Source organism: Microcaecilia unicolor, chromosome 10 (assembly GCF_901765095.1).
Source record: "Microcaecilia unicolor chromosome 10, aMicUni1.1, whole genome shotgun sequence".
Lineage (NCBI taxonomy): Eukaryota > Metazoa > Chordata > Amphibia > Gymnophiona > Siphonopidae > Microcaecilia > Microcaecilia unicolor.
Window position 1 is genome coordinate 194,721,542 of NC_044040.1, and position 24,378 is coordinate 194,745,919.

Genomic DNA, 24,378 nt, shown 5'->3' on the forward strand with positions numbered 1-24,378 from the left:
TCAACTAATAAAAGGCAATTATTTAAAAAAAGATTCAACATATGTAAAACAATCCTTTAAAAGTTCTAAAAAACATGTATAGACATACATGATATCATCTGTAAAACAACTATTTATAATTATCATTAAAATCATACATCACATAAAAAATTTTTTTATCAGAACATCTACAATTACTCATATCACATTTATAACTCTCAATAAAAAATGTTAAGATCATACAATTAGAATCAAAACAATTTAATGAAGAGGGGAAGAAATTGAATTGTTTTGATTCTAATTGTATGATCTTAACATTTTTTATTGAGAGTTATAAATGTGATATGAGTAATTGTAGATGTTCTGATAAAATTTTTTTTTATGTGATGTATGATTTTAATAAAAATTTTATGTGATGTATAATTTTAATGATAATTATAAATATTTGTTTTACAGATGATATCATGTATGTCTATACATGTTTTTTAGAACTTTTAAAGGATTGTTTTACATATGTTGAATCTTTTTTTAAATAATTGCCTTTTATTAGTTGAATCATGCTTATGACATTGTTAATATGTATGGTTATACATGTTTTTATACTTGTGTTTTGTTTTTATAGTTTGTACCCCTGACGCAGCCTGTTTTTTTTGTTTTGGACTGATGCTGGAGAAAATTTCTGCATGAAGGAAGCCCTTCTCTAATTATTCAAAACCTTTCTGTGAAAAAGTAGTAATAAAAAAGGCAAGTGCATTTTTTTATAATATACCACCACAATTCACAAAACAAAAGTAGCAAGTTCCTACATGCCATCTTTTTCTTTTGATGTAGACACAGGGAAAAAAAAAGATTTTAAATGCTCCCAGGTTTCAACCTAATTCATGTTTAATGTGGGATATAAATGTCAGAAATAAGTAAATAGAAAATCTAAATGTTGAGCACCTGATTCTCATAACATGTTGTCTGTTTTAGTGGTCTTTAACCAGGGGAGGGGCTTCACACCATATTTTTATTTTTGTTACATTTGTACCTCGTGCTTTCCCACTCATGGCAGGCTCAATGCGGCTTACATGGAGGTGGCACCAATGGAAGAGGAGGGAGGCCACCTTCCTCCTCCACTGAAGGTAGGGGAGTGGCAAAGGGCCTCTAAGACCACCAGGGGTGGGGCGTGGATTGACTCGTGGCCCACATGGGAGGGGATGCCAGGGGGGTTAGTGGGGCTGGAGACCCACAGGATCTCCAGCCCCCACAAACTTGTGTCGGGGGGGGGGGGGGGGTCAGGGGACTGGAGGTCTGCCGGACCTCCAGCCCCCCATGTCACTTGACAGGGTGGGAGTACTTGGGGGTCTGGTGGTCCCACGGACCTCCAGCCCCTGTGTGTGACAGGTCTGGGCTTCTGACCTAACAAGTGCGGGAGGATATAGACCTGGCAAAAGAAGTGTGGGAATCCTCCAGCACTTATACCCTATAATCAGAGTGAATAGCTGCTTATATTTGCATACTATTATCTCTGATCATAGGGGCAGTAAAGCCCTGCTGTTCTAGTGCTATTTGCTGTTTGGAACAGAGCTGGGCTTTCAATCATCTGCCCATTAGAGAATAAGGGAACTGTCTGGCTTCAGGCATTCTCCACCCTCTCAGGATACCCACTGTCCCTGGGTTCAGGCACTCTTCACGCTTGGGATACACACTCTCAGTCAGTGTCCCATCTCTGAGCATAGAAGCCAACTTTCAACACAATTGAGGACCCTAAACTTAACACAAATGTGAAGCGGTCTGAGTACTCAAGTATTCATTGACATCACAGAGCCTGCAGCTGTGCTGCGAAAGACTAACAGGATTAATAGCTGAAGGCGGATGCTCATTATATCCTGGGTGGCACATTTCTCCTGGAGTCACTGCAGCAAAATCTATGCTTTAGTTAGGGGATAAGAGGGACTGAGTGGGCAGAAGTAAGAGTTGTGCCAATCTGTGGCATTCCCCGGGGTCTCTCTCCTATGGGATCTCGTCCAGGCTGTAACTCCCCCTCCGTCTCTCTCCCGGGAAGGGGTGGGAGGGCTGTGGTACAGCGTGGGCAGTTTCCATGGAGCTTTACTGCTGATCAGAGAGGGAGTCTGGCAGCTGAAATAGGAGACAGGAGCCCCCTCCCCTCCCAGCAGCTCCTGAATTCCAGGACTGAGAGAAAAAAGCCTCCATCCACTCCAGCTGCAGTTCAGCCAGGGACAAGTGCTCGTTCCCTCCCAGGCAGCCCCCTACTCAAAGAGACTCGGGAAGCCCGAGGCACCTCAGCTTCAGACCTGGTGATCCTCCTGTCTTTCCGGGCAGCCCCTCTTCCTCCACCTCAGGCAGTCTCTCCTCTCCAGCCCCGGCAACGGAGACCCTCCTCTCCCAGGCATCCCCCAGTCTCAGAAACAATGACCCTCCCCTCAGTTTCCATTCAATCCAGGGAGGCGAGGCGGTTCCTCCCCTTGTCCTCGGCTCCTTTGCAGACAGCGCACGGGAGAGAGACGGTGAGAGGATGGAGAGCAGGTCGCAGCCGCTGGAGCCCGCTGCCGTTTGCAGCCCGGCCGCCGGGAGGCGCCTGAGGGCTGCGCTGCTCCTCTTCTGGAGCTGGGCGCTGACAGCCGCTGCAGTCCGGGACCTCCAGCAGGGCATGTAAGTGGCTAAAAATGCACGTCCATTCGGATGCCTTTATTTTCCTCTACTGAGATCTAAACACTTAAAATGCATAATAAGGTCTTTCTTTGTGCTTTCTCTCCCAAGTACAGAGCGATCTGGTAGATTTTGCATGCAGTATTTAAGATGGCAAAAGACACATTGCACCAGAAAATCTATCCTATTCTCTGCTATTGCTGTAGAACAAGTTGGTGTCCTTTAAAAAAAAAAAGTCTGTTTTTATTAGTTGAGTAATATTTTACTCTTGCTCAGTGGGGTGTCAGAAATTGCAGAGGAGAAAGGTTGCAGTTCGTTTCAGAAGAATGCAAGTTTGAGAAGGGGAGGCAGCTTTTAAGCCCCCGTTTCTACTGAAATGTTTTCCGATGTTAACCTGCTCCGGAAACTGCATCTGATCTGAGTACTACGGGACTCATAATTTGGGGGAAACCAAAGATTAACGCGCAACTTTTTCCCTGCACAATTTCAGACTAGGTAGTTTTACCTGTCTTAATATGGACTGGCTGCACATAGCTTCAGCATAACCCAATGCTCTGCGTGCTTTTCTGAACTCAACGTTTCTGAGTCTCTCTCTGTCACATTTTCTGACTGCTGCTTTTCGCTGGCGTTCTGTCTCTGCCCAAGTACAGGATATGGGGAATGTGCTGTGCCTTTGTCTTAAGAAAATGAAAACAAGGCACATGTTCAAAAAACTCAGTTGAGAATTTTGCACATGCGTACAAAATAACCATTGAAAATCAACTAGTTGTTTAACAGTATTTGGAAAGCGGAATGACTGTCATGTATTTTTAGACTGGCTTTTTTTAAAACTGAATAGCTCTAATAGTTGGTCCACTTTGCGCTTCATCCTTCACGTTAGGTCACAGTCCAGATGGCGAGACAGGACTATTAAAATCTCCCAGTAGTATATCGGCGAATCCCTTCACACCACAATGGCGTCTCTGTGCGTTATTCTTTCCAAAGTACAAATCGGTGCAGCGTCCAGAGGGAAAATGCAGTGGCACAAGGCTTACAAAAGCCCATATAGTAATTCAGCTTGTTTGTTGAAATGCTGGAAGCTCTACGCTATTGCTCAGAATAATATATCTTGGCAGGTCTTGTTTAACCTGCTATTCTACATAATATAAGAATAGCCATACTGGGTCAGAGCAATGGTCCGTCTAGCCCAATATTCTGCTTCCAACAATAGCCAATCCAGGTCACAAGTATCTGGCAGAAACCCAGTTAGTAGCAAGATTCCATGTAGAACCCCAAAGAGTAGCAACATTCTATTCAGAATCTCAAATAGTTGCAACATTCCATGCTACCAATCCCAGGGCAAGCAGTGGCTTCCCCCATGTCCATCTCATTAACAGACTATGGACTTTTCCTCAGATATGTTAACGGCTGTTACCACATCCTCCAGCAGCAAGTTCTGGAATTTAACTATTCTCTGAGTGAAAAAATATTTCCTCCTATTTGTTTTAAAAGTATTTCCATGCAGTATATCATCAAGTGTCCCCTGGTCTTTGTACTTTTTTTGAAAGAGTGAAAAATCGGTTCATTTCTACTTGTTCTATACCACTCAGGATTTTATAGACCTCAATCATATTCCCCCCCCCCCCCCCCCCAGCTGTCTCCTTTCCAAGCTGAAGAGCCCCAAACCTCTTTAGCCATTCCTCTTATGGGAGGAGTTCCACCCCCTTTATCATTTAGGTAGCTCTTTGAACCTTTTCTAATTCCTCAAATTTTTTTGGGGAGATACAACGATCAGAATTGAACGCAGTAAAGGCGAGGTCACACCATGGAGCGATACAGAGGCATTGTAATATTCTTGGTCTTATTTTGCATCCCTTTCCTAATAATTCCTAGCATCCTGTTTGCTTTTTTGGCTGTTGCCACACACTTGGCAGACATTTCAGCGTACTGTCTACAATGAAACTTTCTCGAGTGCTGACTCCGAAGGTGGAACCCAGCATCAGGTAACCGCTAACTTGATTTGTTGACCATGGAACTAGAAAAGCTGCATATGAGAGTTTTTGTTGGTTGCTCTTTGGACTTCGGTATTCCTTTCAGCTGTCTTTTTGACTGTGACTCAAGTGTAGGATAGGCACCCGGAACAGAGGAGGGAGCCCTTTTGGCCTCTGGCTGAGACAGAGAACATGCTATGCCATACTTATATTGTTCTTTGAATATTTTTACTGCTGTAATTGTCTATTGCTTATGTTTGATTTATTCTTACTGTATACCACTTTGAGTGAATTCCTCCAAAAAGGCAGTAAATAGATCCTAATAAATAAATCATGGATACCAGACCGTTTCTCTACTAGTGGAAGCTTGAGGGTATAAGTCTCTTAAAACAATCCCTGCTGCTTCCCCTTCCTCCCCCCCCCCCCCAAAAAAAAGATCCAAGCAAAACCTTATACATTGTGCAATTCTTCAGTCCTAGAAACATTTAACTATGTGTCGTCATAATAGCTAAATTACCACTTCCAGAACAAGGTGCAGAGAAAAAACGTACAGTTTATTGAAAGGGTTCAGTATGTTGATATGGGTTGGGAGGGGGAGGAAACAAATGTTTTTTTTCCACAACCATTTAATAAATAATTCAGTAAGAATTTGTTTAGGAAATCTCCCCTCCTCCCCTTTCATTAAACTTAATTTTTTGTTCTTTTCAGATTAAAAACAGTTAGGAGTGGTACCCTACACAATTTATGCAGGACAAGGGCACCGTTAGTGCTGTTTAGGTTAACAAGCTCTAAGGATTAGTTTAGATCACAGGCACCTGTTGATTCAGTTGAACTTGGGAGCTATTCAAAAAATCGTGTGTATATCCTATATAATAATTCTCACCACCAACGTTCTAATGCGGGACTGCCTGTGTCCGTGGCTCCTGGAGTTGCTGAGCTAGGCTCCGTAGCCAGGATGACGTCACTAACAACTGATTCCCAGGCAGGGGGAGGAGTAGGGAAACACGCTGTCAGTGCGCCGCTCCCTGCCACTTCGGAGCAAGTGGCAGGGAGCGGCGCATCAAAAAAACTACAAGTGCAGCACCACAAACCCCCCCCCCACCTTGGCGCATCACCCAAGCCCCCCTCCCAGCACATCAAACACCCCCCCGAAGCACATCAACCCCATCGCCACCCGCAGCTGCCACTGATAACGCTGTCCGGCTGCTACTGCTTCTCCTGGTGAGCAGCAGCGGCTGCTACAAAAAGAAAAGAAGCGATAAATGTTTTTAAACCCAGCCCAAATCATCACAAATGCCCGAGTCTTAAAACGCAGTCTCTGCAGCCGCTCCTTCTCACGCCTCCACGTCACTGCCCCTGGAGTAAGACCCCGGAGGAGCGCAGTGACGTGAGAGGAGCAGCGGCTGCAGAGACTGCGTTTTAAGACTCGGGCATTTGCGAATGATTTGGGCTGGGTTTAAAAAAACATTTATCGCTTCTTTTCTTTTTGTAGCGGCCGCTGCTGCTCACCAGGAGAAGCAGCAGCAGCCGGACAGCGTTATCAGTGGCAGCTGCGGGTGGCGATGGGGTGTGATGCACCGGGGGGGGGGGGGGGTAGGGCAGGGTCACTGGACATGGGTGGCTGGAGGGGGGAGGGGGAGAGGAGGGTCGCTGGACATGGGTGGCTGGAGGGGGCAGGGGAGAGAGGAGGGTCGCTGAACATGGGTGGCTGGAGGGGGAGCCGGGGAGAGGGAGGTGGGGAGGGGGTCCTGAGACCAGAGAGGTGGGGGTGGGGAGGGGGGGCCCTGCGAGAAGGGGGGTGGGGGCTCACACTCACTCACTGTCTATCACACTATCTCTCTGTCTCTCACACACTCTGTCTCTCACACAAACACACACACACTCGCACCCAGTCTCTCTCTCTCTGTCACACACTCTCTCAAACATACACACTCCGAGGAAAACCTTGCTAGCACCCATTTCATTTGTGTCAGACATGGAGTGGAGGAGTGGCCTAGTGGTTAGGGTGGTGGACTTTGGTCCTGAGAAACTGAGTTCAATTCCCACTTCAGGCACAGGCAGTTCCTTGTGACTCTGGGCAAGTCACTTAACCCTCCATTGCCCCATGTAAGCCGCATTGAGCCTGCCATGAGTGGGAAAGCGCGGGGTACAAATGTAACAAAATAAAAAAAATATATATATATAGAGAGAGAGAGAGTAAATATATATTGTAAAAGTGAATGCATTACTTTTGGCTGCTGCAGACAGCACACACACATGATTTCTTATTTTATAAGCAAAGGACTAAGCTTTTTTTTTTTTTGTGAAGACAGCATAGCAAGATCTAGCAATAGGATGGAATTCACACATTTTAATGCTTCCTATTTTCCTATCAGTAATTAGTCATCTCAAAGTGAGCATCCACACATTTCTTTCTTTTTGATTAACTGTGAAACAAGTCCCTTGAATAAAATATTCCTTTATAATGCTTTATTTTTTTTAAACAATTGTGATGATATGTTTGTGGATCTCAGTACTAACATAAGCAAGACTCAAGTGACCCCCTCCCTTTTTTGTTTAAGAGGAGAGGGTGAGTCTTCGCTCTGCAAAAGAAATTCTGTTTTAGGTTCTTCTTGACAGGAATGTTTTGATAAGGTACACCTAAGGTTGCTATAAGTTTCCTTCCAATCAGCTTCAAGGTGTGTGTGTTGGGGGGGGAGAGGGGGAGGGGGGTTGGAATTCTATTAGAGCAGGGACAGGCACAATCCGATCAAGTTTTCAAGATTTCCACAATGAATATGCATGAGATCGATTTGCATGTAGTGCTTCTATTGTATGCAAGTCAATTTCATGCATTTTCATTGCCAAAATCTTGAAAACCTGACTAGGTTGTGACTCTTGAGGACCATGGTAGCTCACCCCTGTGCAGGGCCGGTCTTAGGGCGAGACGACTGAGGCAACCGCATAGGGCCTCGCGCTCAAGGGGGCCCTGCGCGGCGCACCTGAACTCTCCCCGACCGCCTGAGCTCCAGTTACCCTCCCCTCCCTCTGAATTTTAAAAGTTTACCTCGTCGACGTCGGGTTACAGCGGCCGGCAGGTAGCAGCAGCAGTGACTGCTGCTGCTACCTGCCGGCCGCTGTAACCCGACGTCGACGAGGTAAACTTTTAAAATTCGGGGGGGGGGGGGGGGTGTGAGGGGCCTTGAAGCTGGATGGGAAGCAGGGAGGCCTTGGAGCTGGGTGAGAGGCAGGGGGTCGTGGAGCTGGGTGGGAGGCAGGGGAGCCTTGAAGCTGGGTGGGAAGCAGGGAGGCCTTGGAGCTGGGAGGGAGGGGGGAGCCCTGGAGCTGGGGGGGCCCTGGGGGGGAGGGGTGGCCGCCCTGAAGCTAGAGGGAGGGGTGGCCGTCCCTGGAGCTAGGGTGGGGCGGGGCTAGGATGGGACCCCATCAAATTGGTCTGCTTAGGGCCCCGCACTTGCTAAGACCGTCCCTGCCCCTGTGAGGTAAAGGATCTTCTTTGAACTCAGTGGCATTTATAGTGTTAATTCAGTTATTCACATTGCAAACTGGTTTTGTATTTTATGGGATCTTGTATGTTAACTGCCACAGGGCTCATTTTCTTCCCATGGGTCCTGTGGCAGATAACATGCTGGGGCGTAGCTACAGGTGGGCACAGGCCCACCCAGTCTTTTGTGACCCTTTTCATCCACCTGCCATGCAGCACGAGATCCCTCCCATTGCACCTCGCCGGGTCCGCGCTAATAAACAACCAAGGCAGAGGCGCGGGACCACGGCTCTCTGCCTGCCGCTACTGTTTGCTGTGCCGGCCCGGAAGTTTACCTCAGAAGAGGCAGGATCGGCACAGGAAACAGTAGCGGCAGGCAGAGAGCAGCGGTCCCGCGCCTCTGCCTTGGTTGTTTATTAGCGCGGACCCAGCGAGGTGCAACGGGAGGGATCTCCTGCATGGCAGGTGGATGAAAGGTGAGAGAAAGAGAAACATAGCGAGGGGAAGCAGTGTGAGTGCGCTGCCGCTCTGGTTTATCCCGTCTTGAGGTAAGAGCAAGAGACCCGGCGTTAGCCGCCCTGAGTAGCTTGGCAGAAATGGTCCTTGCCTTGTTCGGTTGGGTCCTTGATTTGTGCCCCCAGCTGGACCCACCATCCTTATCCCATTAAATGCCTGGTCTCCCAGGGTGCGGCCTCCTCCTTTTCCCTCGTCTCTCCAGCCCCCCCTCCCTTTGTCTTCCCTTCAAGGGGGGGGGGGAGGGAAGGGAAGGTATGTTGGTGGGTTTCTGGGCAGGGATGGGCTCAGTGCCAAGATTAAAATAATAATTTTAAAAAAGGTTGTATGTTTTTTGTTGGGTGGGGGTGGTCTCTGCAGCACCCAAGACATTAAAAATTAAAATGTTTTATATTTAATACTGGTTTGGTTCAGGGTGGAGGGAGAGGGAGATTGGGAAGAGCAGGGTAGATGCTAGAGTATGGGGGGGGTAGATAGAGGGTAGAACAGGGCTAGGCTACAGGGAGAGGTGGGGCAGTTAGGGTAGAGCTGATGCCTAGCTGCAGGGATAGATGGTGGAGAAGGGTAGAGCTGATGCTGGGCTATGAGGATGGATGGAGGGGAAAAAAGAAGGGAAGGGTAGGGCTGATGCCAGGTTATGGGGATGGATTGGGGGGTAGAGAAGGACTGATGAGAGGACAGTTTTTAATTTTTGGACCTCTATTCGGTAATTGATGAGGGTTGGTATGTGTTCTGCATGTGACTGAGGTGAGAGATTCTGCTGGCATGTAGTTTGCGTGGTATGAGTCTGACGTCTGACTTTTCCAATGGAATGTGTATTGCTGCTATGTATATTCACCTCTGCCTTTATGAAAGTACAGTTGTTGGTAAACGTGTTCAGAATTGGTGTTAAGGAGCTTAGTGTTACTTCACAAAGTACCTGGCAGTGAAGGGATTTTGTATTGCTATTATTGAGGTGCTACCAAAATTTGAATACATTTTTCCTATGTAATTATATTGCAGGATCCTGCCATGTGTGTTGAGAAGTTTGCCGTTGTAGTAGACATGGGATAATGTAATCATATTTAAAAATATCAATTTTTCCATTAAATGTGTATGTGGTTATGTTGATGCAGGGCAGCTGTTGGGCAGACTACTTAGAAATCCATTACCAAGGGCATTCAAAGGCATTATTTTGTAGTATCACAAGAAACAGTACTGTATACACAGGGTCCACCCAAAATCTAATTGCTACTAAAAGACCCCCTTAATTTCTGTGTTACCTCAATTTAAATAGTCGAATAAAAAGGTACCTTTTTTTAATCTTCCAACACTGATATTTTTATTTATTTTATTTATTGCATTTGTATCCCACATTATCCCACCTCTTTGCAGGCTCAATGTGGCTTACAATTCGTCATGGATACTGGAAATAGAAGAGAATATATATTTGGTTCAACAGAGGGTTTTGGGTTGCATGGTGGTGAAATACATGATTGTGTTAAAGCAAAAGACATTATAAGACATTTCTGGATATATTAAAGATTGTACAGTTACACATGTTGATCTTTGTGATGTATCTTGTCGAAGAGAAGTTTTCAATAGTTTACGGAAATTGGTCAATTCATGGACCGTTTTCAGGTTACGTGGCAACGCGTTCCATAGCTGCGTGCTCGTATAGGAAAAGGTAGATGCGTGCATTAATTTGTATTTCAGACCGTTACACTTGGGAGGATGAAGATTGAGGAATGTACGAGAAGATTTTATTGCGTTCCTGGGTGGTAGTTCTATTAGGTCTGACATGTAGGCTGGGGCGTCACCATGGATGATTTTATGGACTAGGGTACAAAGTTTGAACGTGATGCGTTCTTTAAGTGGGAGCCAGTGTAGTTTTTCTCGTAGACGTTTCGCGCTTTCGTATTTTGATTTGCCGAATATTAGTCTGGCTGCCGTGTTCTGGACTGTCTGGAGTTTTTTTTAAGTATTTGCTCTTTGCAGCCAGCGTAGAGTGAGTCCAGATGACTGAGTACTAATGATTGTACCAGATTGCGGAAGACAGTCCTTGGAAAAAATGGTTTAATTCTTTTTAGTTTCCACATTGAATGAAACATCTTTTTAGTTATGTTTTTCGCATGGTTTAACTGTTATAGGATATCAACCTAGTGCTGATTTTCTATCTGATATCCAACGCAATCTGGTTTTTAAGGCCCCTTCCCTCTGTGAAACTAAACGGGCACCATTGGGTGGTTTCTTTTTATTTTTTTTTTCCTTCCCTATGCTCTTGAACTGATCAGCAGTGGGCTCTCTTGATCTAGAACCCACAGCCTGGAGCTATCAGTGACTCGGGTACAGGTCTAAAATCCATAGTTCCTAAGCCCTTTCCTTTCTCTAATGTCAAAACTGCTTTGTGTAACTGATCTCGGTGGTGTATTATTTATTTATTACATTTGTATCCCACATTTTCCCACCTTTTTGCGGGCTCAGTGTGGCTTACAATATGATATGAACAGTGGAAATACAATTTGTTACAACTTGGTTATGGATTACATTGTGCAGAGTTATGCGAGACAATCGAAGTATCGTTGAGGAATATAACAATGGAACACAAACATTGAAACATTGGAAGGAGACAATGGGAAGCTTAAAGGGCAATATTAAGACACAAAGACATATGGTATACATATTTCTGTGAGTAAAGGTATGAGTGATGTGTACCTTTTTAGGACTCTTCCTTTATTCTTCACCCTTTTCACTTCCTTACAGTACCTCGGATAAATCTGTGTTGGTAATAATTTAATATGCACTGTAATATTGTAAGCACAGAAGATGGACTGTTTCATTTATGCATTTTCATACTTTGTAGTTTTAACATTTTGATTAATTTAAGGTTTTATATCGGTTTTTTAATTTCTTGTATTCATTTTATGTGCTGCAATCCACTTTGCAATAGCAATTGTTGGATACAGCAGAATGTAAATATTAAAATGTTATTTATCTGCAGACTGAATTAGGATGGAAGTTATATTGAATATATTGAAGATACCGTGTATGAACAAATCACCCAACACAGGCCGTGTTTCGCCCACCTAGGGCTGCGTCAGGGGCTACAATGAACAAATATATAATAATTATCATAGATCATAATAAATAAAATATAACACACATACGAACATAATATATCAAATATATGAATTGACAAAAAACAATTAATAAAATATGGAATATTACTAGGTATACATAGAGAGTATACTAAAATTATTACATGAATAAACATATCGATACGCACTGTCCAATATAAATAATATATATATATATACACATGTACATAAAAGAGCATATATAAGAAAATATATATATAAAAGAAGTATATATAATGCAACAATTATATGGCAGTGCATATAAACATATATATAAAAGCATAGTAAAATCTGACATCACGTAACAGCAAATCAAGTGCGTATCGATATGTTTATTCATGTAATAATTTTAGTATCCACATCATCGTGAGCTGATAAATGATGATAGGAGGTACCTTTTTCCTAAGCTGCATTAGTTTTGCCATCTGGGTGTGCTAAGGGCCAAATTCTATAAATGGCGCCTTAAAAATCGGTACCGAAAAATCACACGGTTAGCGTGATTCTATAAACTATGCCTAAAGTTAGGTATAGTTTATAGAATAGGCTCACGTGCCGTTCTTGCGACTAAAATTTAGGCACACCCATTTAGACCACCTAAAACCAGGCCTATATATATATATATAGCTGTACTTAAGTTAGGTGCAGATCAGGTGAATTCTATAATAGTGCACATATGGCTTTTCCTACCATCTCTATGCTGATGACTCCCAAATCTATCTTTCTACCCCTGATATCTCACCTTGCATCCAAACCAAAGTTTCAGCGTGCTTGTCTGACATTGCTGCCTGGATGTCTCAACGCCACCTGAAATTAAATATGACCAAAAGCGAGCTTCTCATTTCCCCCCCCCCAAACCCACCTCCCCGCTCCCCCCGTTTTCTATTTCTGTTGATGGCTCTCTCATTCTCCCTGTCTCCTCAGCTCGAAACCTTGGGGTCATCTTTGACTCTTCTCTCTCCTTCTCTGCTCATATCCAGCAGACCGCCAAGAACTGTCGTTTCTTTCTTTACAACATCCGTAAAATCCGCCCCTTTCTTTCCGAGCATTCTACCAAAACCCTCATCTACACCCTTGTCACCTCTCGTTTAGACTACTGCAATCTGCTTCTTGCTGGCCTCCCACTTAGTCACCTCTCCCCTCTCCAGTCGGTTCAAAACTCTGCTGCCCGTCTCATCTTCCGCCAGGGTCGCTTTACTCATACTACCCCTCTCCTCAAGACCCTTCACTGGCTCCCTATCCGTTTTCGCATCCTGTTCAAACTTCTTCTACTAACCTATAAATGTACTCACTCTGCTGCTCCCCAGTATCTCTCCACACTCGTCCTTCCCTACACCCCTTCCCGTGCACTCCGCTCCATGGATAAATCCTTCTTATCTGTTCCCTTCTCCACTACTGCCAACTCCAGACTTCGCGCCTTCTGTCTCGCTGCACCCTACGCCTGGAATAAACTTCCTGAGCCCGTACGTCTTGCCCCATTCTTGGCCACCTTTAAATCTAGACTGAAAGCCCACCTCTTTAGCATTGCTTTTGACTCGTAACCACTTGTAACCACTCGCCTCCACCTACCCTCCTCTCTTCCTTCCCGTTCACATTAATTGATTTGATTTGCTTACTTTATTTATTTTTTGTCTATTAGATTGTAAGCTCTTTGAGCAGGGACTGTCTTTCTTCTATGTTTGTGCAGCGCTGCGTATGCCTTGTAGCGCTATAGAAATGCTAAATAGTAGTAGTAGTAGTAAAGACCCATGGCCACACCCCCTTTTTGTTTGCATGCATTAGAATTTATGTACTTCATGTTGTAGAGTACACCTAGAAAGTTGTGGGCGTAATTTCTAATTAAAGCCAAATAGTGCCACCAATTGGTTGTTAAGAACTAATAATCGGCGCTGATTGGCTTGTTAATCAATGAAGTTGTGCGTGTAGTTTGGCCATGTGGCCAAATTAGTACACACAAATTAAGGCATCATATAGAGAATTTGGGGGTAAGTGCATAATTTTTTTTTTTTTGGACAGGGTGTGTCAGGGGCAGAGAATGAGTGGAGTGGAATGGATAGACATGAATTACTTGTTTACTCTTTACAAAAATACTAGGACTAGGGGGCATGCAATGAAGCTACAAAGTAGTAAATTTAAAACGAATCAGAGAGAGTTTTTCTTCACTCAATGTGTAATTAAACTCAGGAATTCATTGCCGGAGAATGTAGTAAAAGCAGTTAGCTTAGCAGGATTTAAAAAAGGTTTGGAGGGCTTCCTAAAGGAAAAGTCCATAAGCCATTGTTAAAATGGGCTTGGGGAAAATCCACTGCTTATTTCTAGGAGAAGCAATATAAAATGCATTGTACTTGTGACCTGGATTGGCCACTGTTGGAAACAGGATGCTGGGCTGGATGGACCTTTGGTCTTTCCCAGTATGGCAATACTTATGTACTTATTCTACTATTTGAGATTCTGAATGGAATCTTGCTACTCTTTGGGGTTCTACATGGAATGTTGCTACTATTTGAGAATCTGAATGGAATGTTGCTACTCTTTGGGGTTCTACATGGAATGTTGCTATTGTTTAGGTTTCTGCCAGGTATTTGTGACCTGGATTGGCCACTGTTGGAAACAGGATGCTGGGCTTGATGGTCCTTTGGTCTGTCCGAGTATGGCAATAGTTATGTAATGGGTGTGGATCTACTTAATTAGAGGGAGCTGCATGGGGGTCCTCTCCCCCCACCCCCCACCCCCAGATCCCGACTAGTGCGGTATCACTCTTCCCCTCCTCACACCACGGCCGCTCTGCTCCTGCACGTCTTTAAACTTCAAAGTTTCTGGCAGCAGCATCAGCGATGTAAGCGCTGCCTTCATTCGGCCTGCCCCGGAAGCACTCTCCGTACAGCTTCCCGCATAGGCTGGACGCTGTCCACAGAAGGCCGGCCCCTCTCCCGCCACCAACCCGCCATCGCTGTCGCCTACCTTTGCTGGCGGGGGACCCCAACCCCCGCCAGCCGAGGTCCTCTTCTTCCAGCGCAAGGCTTCGTTCTGTTTCTGAGTCTGACGTCAGGGGACAGAGAGGAAGGACACCCATGCAGCACGGGGGGGGGGGGGGGGGGGGGGGGTAAAGACGCAGCACCGGGGGGGGGGGGGGGGGGAGGAAGATGTTTTCCGTAATTGAGTTTGTTTTCAATTATAATATTCAACGTTCATGCTGCCCCGCCACTGAGGACATGCGAGGGGATGTTGGGTGGGTGGGCATAATCCGTAACTGTGCCATCTCTGTCCTGTATTGTTTCCTTATGAATTAATGTAAGCCACATTGCGCCTGCTCTTGGGGGAAAATGTGGGGTACAAATGCACCAAAATAAATAAACTGTCTAGGGCTGATATGAAAATCTGTTGCTTTATAACACATTCAACAGCTTAATGATGGTGAAATATTCCCCGTAACAAGGATAGATATTTGCTTTTGAAAATCCATTAACATTATGCACTGCTATTTAATCTAGTAATGATGCCGCTGTGTTAATCTACCTGGCTGGGTCCGAATAAACGTCATAAAACAGGGCGGCCGACAAACTTGAGTTAGCCTAATAATCAGGTAACGCCGATAATGTGTTGGTTGACCTTTTTTATTTCTTGCGCTGATGTGAGTTGTCAGGTTTATAGAGCTAAAAAGACTTTGTCATAAACCTAAGATTCCCAGTCGTTGATTTATAGTTTGCACACAACTGACATTAAGTGTGAGCTATTAATTCTCCTGCTCGTTTGTATATTTAATGTCAGATCGCTGTGAAAGATGTGGAGGGATGCAGGCGGCACAAATTTCTATCTCTGAGAAACGAGTGGCAGCTGTGAAATCGTGAAGCGATGGAGTTTTACAGGAAGAGAATATAAGTTGTTGACACAGGCCTAATTAACTTTTGAGTAGATTTGTTTTCTGGTGAGAAGGCATCAGTAATAATTTATCTGGGTGCTCACGGTAAATTTAAATCATGAGCAGCCTTTGCTGTTTAGTGACAAAGGGAAACCCAGAGATGAGCTGCTAAAATATTTCTAATGAAATAACTGATATCTTCAGAGAGCATCTCTTGATCAACCTTTTCCACCAAGGTGCCTCACTTGTGCCCCGACGCTCAAAACTCCAGCGCTGTACTGAACAGCACTGGAACAGCCTGTCGGAACAACTCCCTAATGCTCGATGTTAATGAGATGCAATTATAGGCGCGCTCATAGCGTCGGGCGTTGCGAAGGTGTTTGGAAGTTAAGGGGGAGGATGGTGCCTGGAGCATGCGCTGAAGAGTTGCACGTTAAGCACAGCTGTAGAGCGCGTGCCCAGAATGCCAGAGGGGGAAGGAGGAAGAGGTTCCGGGTGCCGGTTGCCGGTAAGTTGCAGCGTTTCAACAATCAACGAGCTGAAATCCAGGGGAAGCAGTTTGTACGCCAAAACAGCAGCACAGCAAAAGAAGTATTTCCCCTGGCTACTCCCAAGTGTTTAAATAATCTAATTTCCTCTATTGTGTCTGGGCACTGCCAGCCAAGGGGTGACTGTGGCAGGGGGAAAGCATGCTGCCGAGAAACTGGAGCCAGTTGCTAGGTAAGGGAATGCCTCCCCATGCCACCAAGCCTGCATGCATTTGCCGACTCCCGAAAACAGTGTTGCCGTCCAGTCACCTAATGCCAGCTCTGAGCTGACGTAAGGTTTCAAGCAGTAAGGGTGCCCTCGTTTCTTCACGCTGCTCACTGAGCATTGTAGGGAATAGGAAATGACCTCATTTTGACTACATTTGCATGTTCATCGCGCTGTCCTTTGGCGTGCTCATTGTTCCCACTGCTAAAGCCCTTTGAGCATTCCGCACTAGGAAGCGCAGGTGCTAATCTGGCAGTAATGGCCTCTAGCGCCCTCATTTGCTTCTGAGCATCGGGGCCTTGAAGTTGGAGAGTGGGGAAGGGCTGTTTGAGCAAAGTGAATGATCACTGACGCTTTTGGAGTATTTGGCTTTGGTTTTCAATACCATAGTTCAGGGCTGCCGAGAGACTGGGCCAGGGGCAAGGGCGCCCCCCCCCTAGGATTGACCCCACCCCTGCCTAGGGTTACCATATGGCTCCAGAAAAAGGAGGACAGATTGAGCCAGTCTGTGTTTTACTTCTATTGCTTTCAATGGAAGCAAAACCCGGACTGGATCAATGTGTCCTCCTTTTTCTGGAGCCATATGGTAACCCTACGGCCCTGCCTCCCCCCAGTCGCTACTGCTGTGGCCTCCCTCTCCTGCTCCCAGGCCACCCACGCCGCAGTCCCCAGTCTCCACCTACCTACCTTCAGCTCCCTTCTGTCTGCCATCCAACCACCTTCATTTAAAAAACAAAATCTCAATCAGCAGCGCAGCGCCTTCTGTGTGAAAGCGACAGATCACCTTGGGCAGGCCTTCCCTCACTATGTCCCGCCCTCCTCTGATGTAACTTCCTATTTCCGTGAGGGCGGGACACAGTGAGGGAAGGCCTGCCCGAGGTGATCTGCAGCTTTCACACAGAAGGCACTGCACTGCTGATTTCAAGATTTTTTTTTTTTTTTTTTAAATGAAGATGGTCGGATGGCAGACAGAAGGGAGCTGAGGGTAGGTGGGTGGAGACTAGGGACTGCGGCACCGGTGGCCTGGGAGCAGGAGAGGGCGAGAGATCCAGGCGCTGGGCCCTCCTTGGAGTCCCAGGCCTGGGGAATTTTGTCCCCCCTGCCCCCTACCTCTCATCAGCCCTGCCATACTTTTTTTACATAGTGCATTGGTTCACGCATGCACGGTCTTTCTAGAGACCTCCTCGCTTTTTTCACCTAGCAGTACATTCTGACTCCATTTACTCACTGTCAGACTCCTGAGGCAGGCACGTTACATGCCGGAACATGGCGCCGTGTCGAGTCTTGAGCACTGATATTACTTTCATTGTGCACTGTTGAGTTTTTAGTACTGATATTGTTTCATTGCTTATTGTTTTATACACACTGAATTTTGAGCACTGATTTTATGTTATTTCTGTAGTGTTTTTATATACACCATAGCAATAAAGTTTTAACTTCATTGCTCCTGAGGTTTGTCTAGCCTTCTGTTCCCACTTCCTTGTGCATTGCTGTTTGAAATGAATGTCATTCACCGCTAATAGTGCGCTTGTGAAAGGTGTGTGTGGTGTTTTTTTTTGGAGTGTCCATTTGCATAATGCCCGAACCATCAGGAAAGAGTGCACATTATCCCCCTAATTCTATAAAAGTTGCCAAATAAACTCTGTAACAAAATGTTTTATTCAATGTGGAAGCTCAAACGATTAAAACCTTTCTTCCCAAAAGCAACCTTTCGATACCTAATACAATCAATGGTTCTAAGCCATGCAGATTACTGCAACGGAATCTACGCGGGTTGTAAAGAACAACTCATAAAAAAAACTCCAGACAGCCCAAAATACAGCAGCCAGGCTGATATTCAGTAAAACATGCTTTGAAAGCGCAAAACCTCTTCGTGAAAAGTTGCATTGGCTCCCAATCAAAGAACGGATCATCTTCAAAATCTGCACCTTAGTCCACAAAATTATTACGGCGTTGTCCCAGGATACATGATAGACCTTATTGATCTACCAATAAGAAACAAAGTCAGACTGTCAAGATCCTACTTAAACTTACACTACCCAAATTCTCCTTTCTGCTGGCTCTCCTCTCTAGCCCCAGGCCCCTGTACCTCTCTGGTAGCTAGCAGTGATTGAGACAGTTCTACACCAATGTCGGAGCTACCCTCTTCTCTGGAGCATCCCACCTACTTTGATGCAACTTTTTGTTATCTGTGTAGGCGGGATGTACCTGAAACGAGGCCCTGATGCTGACAGAAAACTTTCTTATTCATCGCCACTGCTGGAGAGGTACAGGGGACTGGTGCTATGGAGGAGAGTTGGCAAGAGGGAGAGATGCAGGGCTCACTGGGACTGGGGAAGAGAGACTTGATTGGAGGAGGAAGGTTGAAGGGGAGAGAAGTCAGACTGTTCAAGGAGTGGGAAGGCCTGGAAGAGACGTGGAACTCAAGTGGGGTAGGGTGGGCAGGGCAGGATAGTACAGGAAGAAGGGAGAAGCTGAATATGGGGAGAGATAAGGACAAAGAAAAGATACTGGGTAGGTAGGAATATTGGGACAGGAAAAGGGGGAGATAGCAACACAGAGGATCAGAGGAGGCCCCCCAGGGCTGCTCCAGGTGAAGGTGACCAGTGGAAAAAATGTGTGTGGGGGGGGGGGGCAGTAGAGAAATGTGTGTAGGGGTGGAGACCTATGTGGCAGGGGGTGGGGGGGGGGGGGTGCTACGAAAAATTGCTCAGACACTAAGGGTGCCATGAACCGAAAAAGTTTGGGAACCTCTGCTCTATAGAGATCTGGCCCTACTGGCACTGAGTAGTAGTACTTGTAGCAGTATTTTTGGAAGATAATCAAATAAATTATTGCCGCATAACTGTTACCTATTAATTGAGATCAGTTTTTTTTTTCTGGGTCTCTACTTTGTAAGTTTAATGCTTTGAACTAGGCCTAGACCTGGTGCTTACAAACGGGGAGAATGTTTCTGATGTTACGGTGGGAGATCATTTTCATCTAGCAATCGCCAAATGATGAGGTTCAATATTAAGGCACGTGAGGAGACGACTTATTCAAGATCGAAGGTCCTAGATTTCAAAAGAACTAACTTAGCCGAGATGGGGGGATTTTTCAAGGAAGAGTTAGTTGGATGGGAACAGCTGAAGGAAGTAGAACATCGGCGGGCAAAACCGAGAGGATCTATTTTAAGGGCGACAAACCTTTATGTTAGAATATTACATAAGAGGTAAAGAAGGCCGCTCTGGTTCTCGAATTGTAGTAGCTGAAAAGGACCACTGCACGTTGGCCCTTTGTGTAACTTCTGGTGTCATATACGGGAATTTGGGGGGGGGGGGGGGGGGAGGTTAAACACTTTTTCTTTTTCTTTTTTCTTTTTTTCATTTTAGGGGCAGTATTGTAAATAGTATATTCTGTTTGACGAGTGCACTATTTGTGAATAGTGAACGCTCTGACACAGGAAAAACCTGATATTTCAGCTTTTTTTTTTCCTGTCATTTCATGCAAATGACACAAAATGACATGGCATGGCATATGTGAATTCAAATAAATGTGCATCCCTATCTCCTAAATCAGTGTTCACAAAGTCTACAGTCAGAATTCTCCTCCACGGTAGTGAGACCTGGCCACTGTACTTACACCAAGACAGGAGACTAATCAGTTTGTACCCTTAACATCTTTTGTAAGGATAAACTCCAAAATCTTAAAGCAGATTCACATTTGTGCTGCGTTCACTCTGCTCAGACACCTCCTGATTTGGCATTATTTTGAGAAACGTATACAGGGGGTGAGCCTCTGGCAAAACAAAAAAAAAACCAACAATCTTCTGTCTGTGCCTTCTGTTCTGTAGACAAGGCATGAAGGCTCTTGACCTTGTCTTTAACACCTGGAAAACATCTGCTCAAGATCAGTCAACAGAAGCATGAATTCTCCAAAAGCCTTCAAAAATATGAGAACCGCTGACATGCAGGTTTAGTTTGATTTTCTTCCGGGCTCAAGACAAGACATATTGCAAAACACCGAAGGCTGGATTTACTAAAAGACATGCTAATACACGTTAACTGCAGGCCTTGTTTTATGCAACAGGACCTATTTACTAATGAAGCACGTTAACTGCATTAGTGCGTGCTAATATAGCACACTTTGGTAAATCTAGCCATAACTAACCAGTAATTGGAATAAGGATGATTTATCTCCAAGGATTTAAAATAAGATATATATACTCCCTCAGGGCAGAGAGCAAGAACAGTTCTTAGTCTTTCAGCACAGTCTCAGCCTCCGAGGTTTTCCTGGAACGGTGGGACAGAAAATTCACAAGTCTGGTTTCATTCAAGCACCGCCCTACCAAACTAGCAGCTAATTGAAGCCAAGTAACAGAGCAGAGGCCTAGACAGCTCTTCAGGGCCTGGGTAGCTGTTGTGGTGGGGGCATGCAGCATCATCATTGTTTATTTATTTACTATACCGTTACTTATTGCTATAGCATAGTAACATAGTAGATGACAGCAGAAAAAGACCTGCACGGTCCATCCAGTCTGCCCAACAAGATAAACTCATGTGCTACTTTTTGTGTATACCCTACCTTGATTTGTATCTGCCATTTTCCGGGCACAGACCTTAGAAGTCTTGCCCAGCACCAGCCCCGCTTCCCAACCACCAGCCCCACCTCCCCCCCACCGGCTCTGCCACCCAATCTCTGCTAAGCTTCTGAGGATCATGATAACTACAATGGAGATAAGCAAAGAAGACTCTAGTGTTGGCTGGACTAATTTGTCACTGTAGATGTTCGGACTATCTTGAAAGTCAAGCTCATGTGCAAACCCTCAAGAGCTGCAGGCCATCATCCAATAGTCTGTTTAGAGCAATGTAGAACCAGGGAAGCCTAGTTTTACTGGCTCTCTTTGTGACCTTGAGCAAGTCACTTAATATCTGCTGGAAATTAACGTTATCAGGCCTTGAACTACTACTAACAATGGGGTGAACCAAATCTAAGTAACTGAACACAAACAGAACACAACAAAGGCCATCTTGTCTGTTCAATGTAAAAAAGCAAAACAGAGCAGTTTACATAAAAGAAATAAAACATATAAAACACATATAATAACATCTAGGAAATCCAGTACTTGATAGGAAAGCACAGCAAACCAACCCAACCGTAAAAGATCATAACTAATTAATAATAACAATTACAAACAATCTTAAAATATATAATAAAATGTAGTTTAGTATCCGGTTTATGGTTTTTTTTTTTTGTTTTTTTTTTTTACTGTTCTTTATCCTGTATCATTGTCATACGCATTTTGAAAGAGATATGTCTTTAACCCTTTGCGAAAACCGGTATATGTATCTTCTATAATCTTAATATTTTCGAGAGACCATTCCAAAGTGATGGCTCTAAGAAAAAGAAAGCCGACTTTCATGTAGATTCCCATCTAGCCCTTATTAATGATGGAATTACTAATCTATTATCTGTAAGCGATCTAAGAGTACATATCAGTGCATAATGTATAATAAGATTAGTTAAATATGCAACAGAAGATTCTCAGTTATTTCATATTTTTCACATTCTGTTCTATGTACTTTCATTTTAGCGCATACAGGGAGAATCATTTTTAACAGGGTGCCTCGGTTCTTCAAGCACAGTGGACTACATAAGTGCACTTATAGAATTTCACAAAGAAGACATAATACTCTTTCCTCAAGGTGGAACCACCACATGTGCAAACCATTGTGCGTGCACAAATTAATGTGCACGTGCAAATTTGGGAAAAGAATGTGCCTTCTTTCCACACAGTGCACACTTTACTGCTCACTATTAATGGAAAATGACAAAAAAAAAACCAAAATGGCCAGAACAACCCAAATAAATGAAAATGCCTGTAAACAACACAGGAAATGACATGACATGACATAACATTTTCTGGCTGTCTGTCCCTACTAAACTTGTTGTGCACGAATAAAGTTCTTTGTTGAAATCATAAGAACATAAGAGTAGCCATACTGGGGCAGACCGATGGTCCATCTAGCCCAGAATCCTGCTTCTAACAGTGGCCAATCCAGGTCACAAGTACCTGGAATGATCCCAAAGAGTAGCAGGATTCCGGAATCCCAAAGAGCTGCAATATTCCATGCTACCAATCCAAGGGAGAGCAGTGGATTTCCTCATTCCTATCTCAACAGCAGACTATGGACGTTTCCTCCAGGAGCATGTCCGAACCCTTTGTAAGCCCAGATATGCCGTTACCACATCATCTGGTAACAAATTCCAGAGTTTAACAATTTGTTGAGTGAAAAAAAATATTTCATTGAGTGTCCCCTAGTCTTATTATTTTTCGAAAGATTGGACAATCGATTCACGTTTACCCACCACTCAGGATTTTGTAGACCTCTATCATATCCCCCCCCCCCCCCCCAGTGTGAAGAGCCCTAACCTCTTAAACCTTTCCTCGTTCCATCTCCATTTTGGTTGCCCTTCTTTGAACCTTTTTCTAATTCCGCTATTTATTTTTTGAGATACAGTAACCAGAATTGCACACAATAATCAAGGTGAGGTCTCATCATGGAGTAATAGAAGAATTATAGTTTTCTTTGCCTTCTGTGCTACCCCTTATAGTTCCTAGCATTCTGTTTGCTTTTTTGCCCGCTGTCACACACTTGGGCAGAAGATTTCAGCCTATTGTCCACGATGACACCTAGATCTTTTCCTTGGGTACCGACTCCTAAGGTAGAACTATGATTTGGATTATTCTTCCCAATGTCGGGTCTGCCCGACGTGCTCTGCTGGAGCTCCTGGCGCTGCTGCTCGACTGCCTTGCTGTTGTCTCCTCCACTCCAGCTCGTCATCTTCACTGTTGGTCAGATTGCTGTCTTTGTGATCTTCTGGCAGCCGGCTGGATTAATTTCCTGGCTCTTCTTCTTCGGCCGAATTGATGGAATTGCAGTGGTGGTGGTTCCTGGCTGGACTGCCCCGAGGGTTGAGGCTGCGGAGGATGACCGTTGGTCCGCCATCTTGTTTCCTGCTCTGATAACTCCGTCGCCGTGGTTGCCTGTCTCCAGCTTCATCTTTAACACCTAGGCACTGCAGCAGTCCAGAATGGGGATCAGTTTGCTGGACTTCCGTCGGTCATTTCTGTCTCCCTTTCTTTTCCCTTCCTTCCCTGTTTTCTCACTCTAATTCACTAAAATGTAACTGCACTGTATTTGTGTTTATTTATTTTTAATAAGTTCATTGTAAGCCGCTTTGGGGCCACAACACTGTGGCAAAAGGCGGGGTATAAATGTACTGAAATAAATAAATGTACATCACTTTGCATTTGTCCACATTAAATTTCTTCTGCTATTTGGATGCCCAGTCTCTCTATTTTAACAACTTTGAATAGTTTTGTGTCATCTGCAAATGTAAATGCGATCTGTCAGGGTTCAACCTATGAGATATTCTGTCTTGCTTAACTTGTATAGTAGTATTAATGCTGCATATGTTCTATACCATGAATTGTAAGCTGTTTTAGCCTAATGCACGATGGTTTATTGTCTTATTTTCTTAAGGCCAAATGTGTGTGAGGAACAGGAGCTGGCATTGGTGGGCCAGCAGCAGCCGTGCACCCAGGTGTTCACTCGAATGATCAAAGTATGGAAGCAGGGCTGCATAGCACAGAGGTGGTGCCTGGGATACGAGAGAAGGTAATTTATAATTGCCTCCTACAAAATAGATGTGGATGTTTATATTTTGTCCATTTTTGTGGTACAGGCCAATTTTCAAAAACAAAATGTTCATGTGGGTAGATGTTTACCAGAAAAATATAACTTTTGAAATTTCCCTATTCATATTTTATATTTCTTTTCTAGATCTGGATATTACACTATTTACAAACAAACCTACAGCATACAGTACCACACCATATATAAGTGCTGTCCAGGCTGGTGGCGGCAGGGTGATGAACTCGGCTGTTTGCACTGTGAGTTGTATTCACTAATGTTCAATGTTGTATAACAGAGTGGAGGAGTGGCCTAGTGGTTAGAGCACCATCTTGCAATCCAGAGGTGGCCAGTTCAAATCCCACTGCTGCTCCTTGTGATC

General features: G+C 44.6%; 1 protein-coding gene across 1 annotated transcript in view; it reads left to right on the plus strand.

Moving 5' to 3' along the window:
- Nucleotides 1–2,617: 2,617 nt before the first annotated feature.
- Nucleotides 2,618–24,378, plus strand: part of LOC115478374 (multiple epidermal growth factor-like domains protein 6) — a 243,495-nt gene continuing 221,734 nt past the window's right edge. Inside the window, exons 1-3 of the mRNA XM_030215673.1 lie at nt 2,618–2,634; nt 23,847–23,981; nt 24,147–24,256. Of these exons, the coding sequence (XP_030071533.1) occupies nt 2,633–2,634; nt 23,847–23,981; nt 24,147–24,256 (247 nt within the window). The 5' untranslated portion in view covers nt 2,618–2,632. The remainder of the gene's footprint in view (nt 2,635–23,846; nt 23,982–24,146; nt 24,257–24,378) is intronic.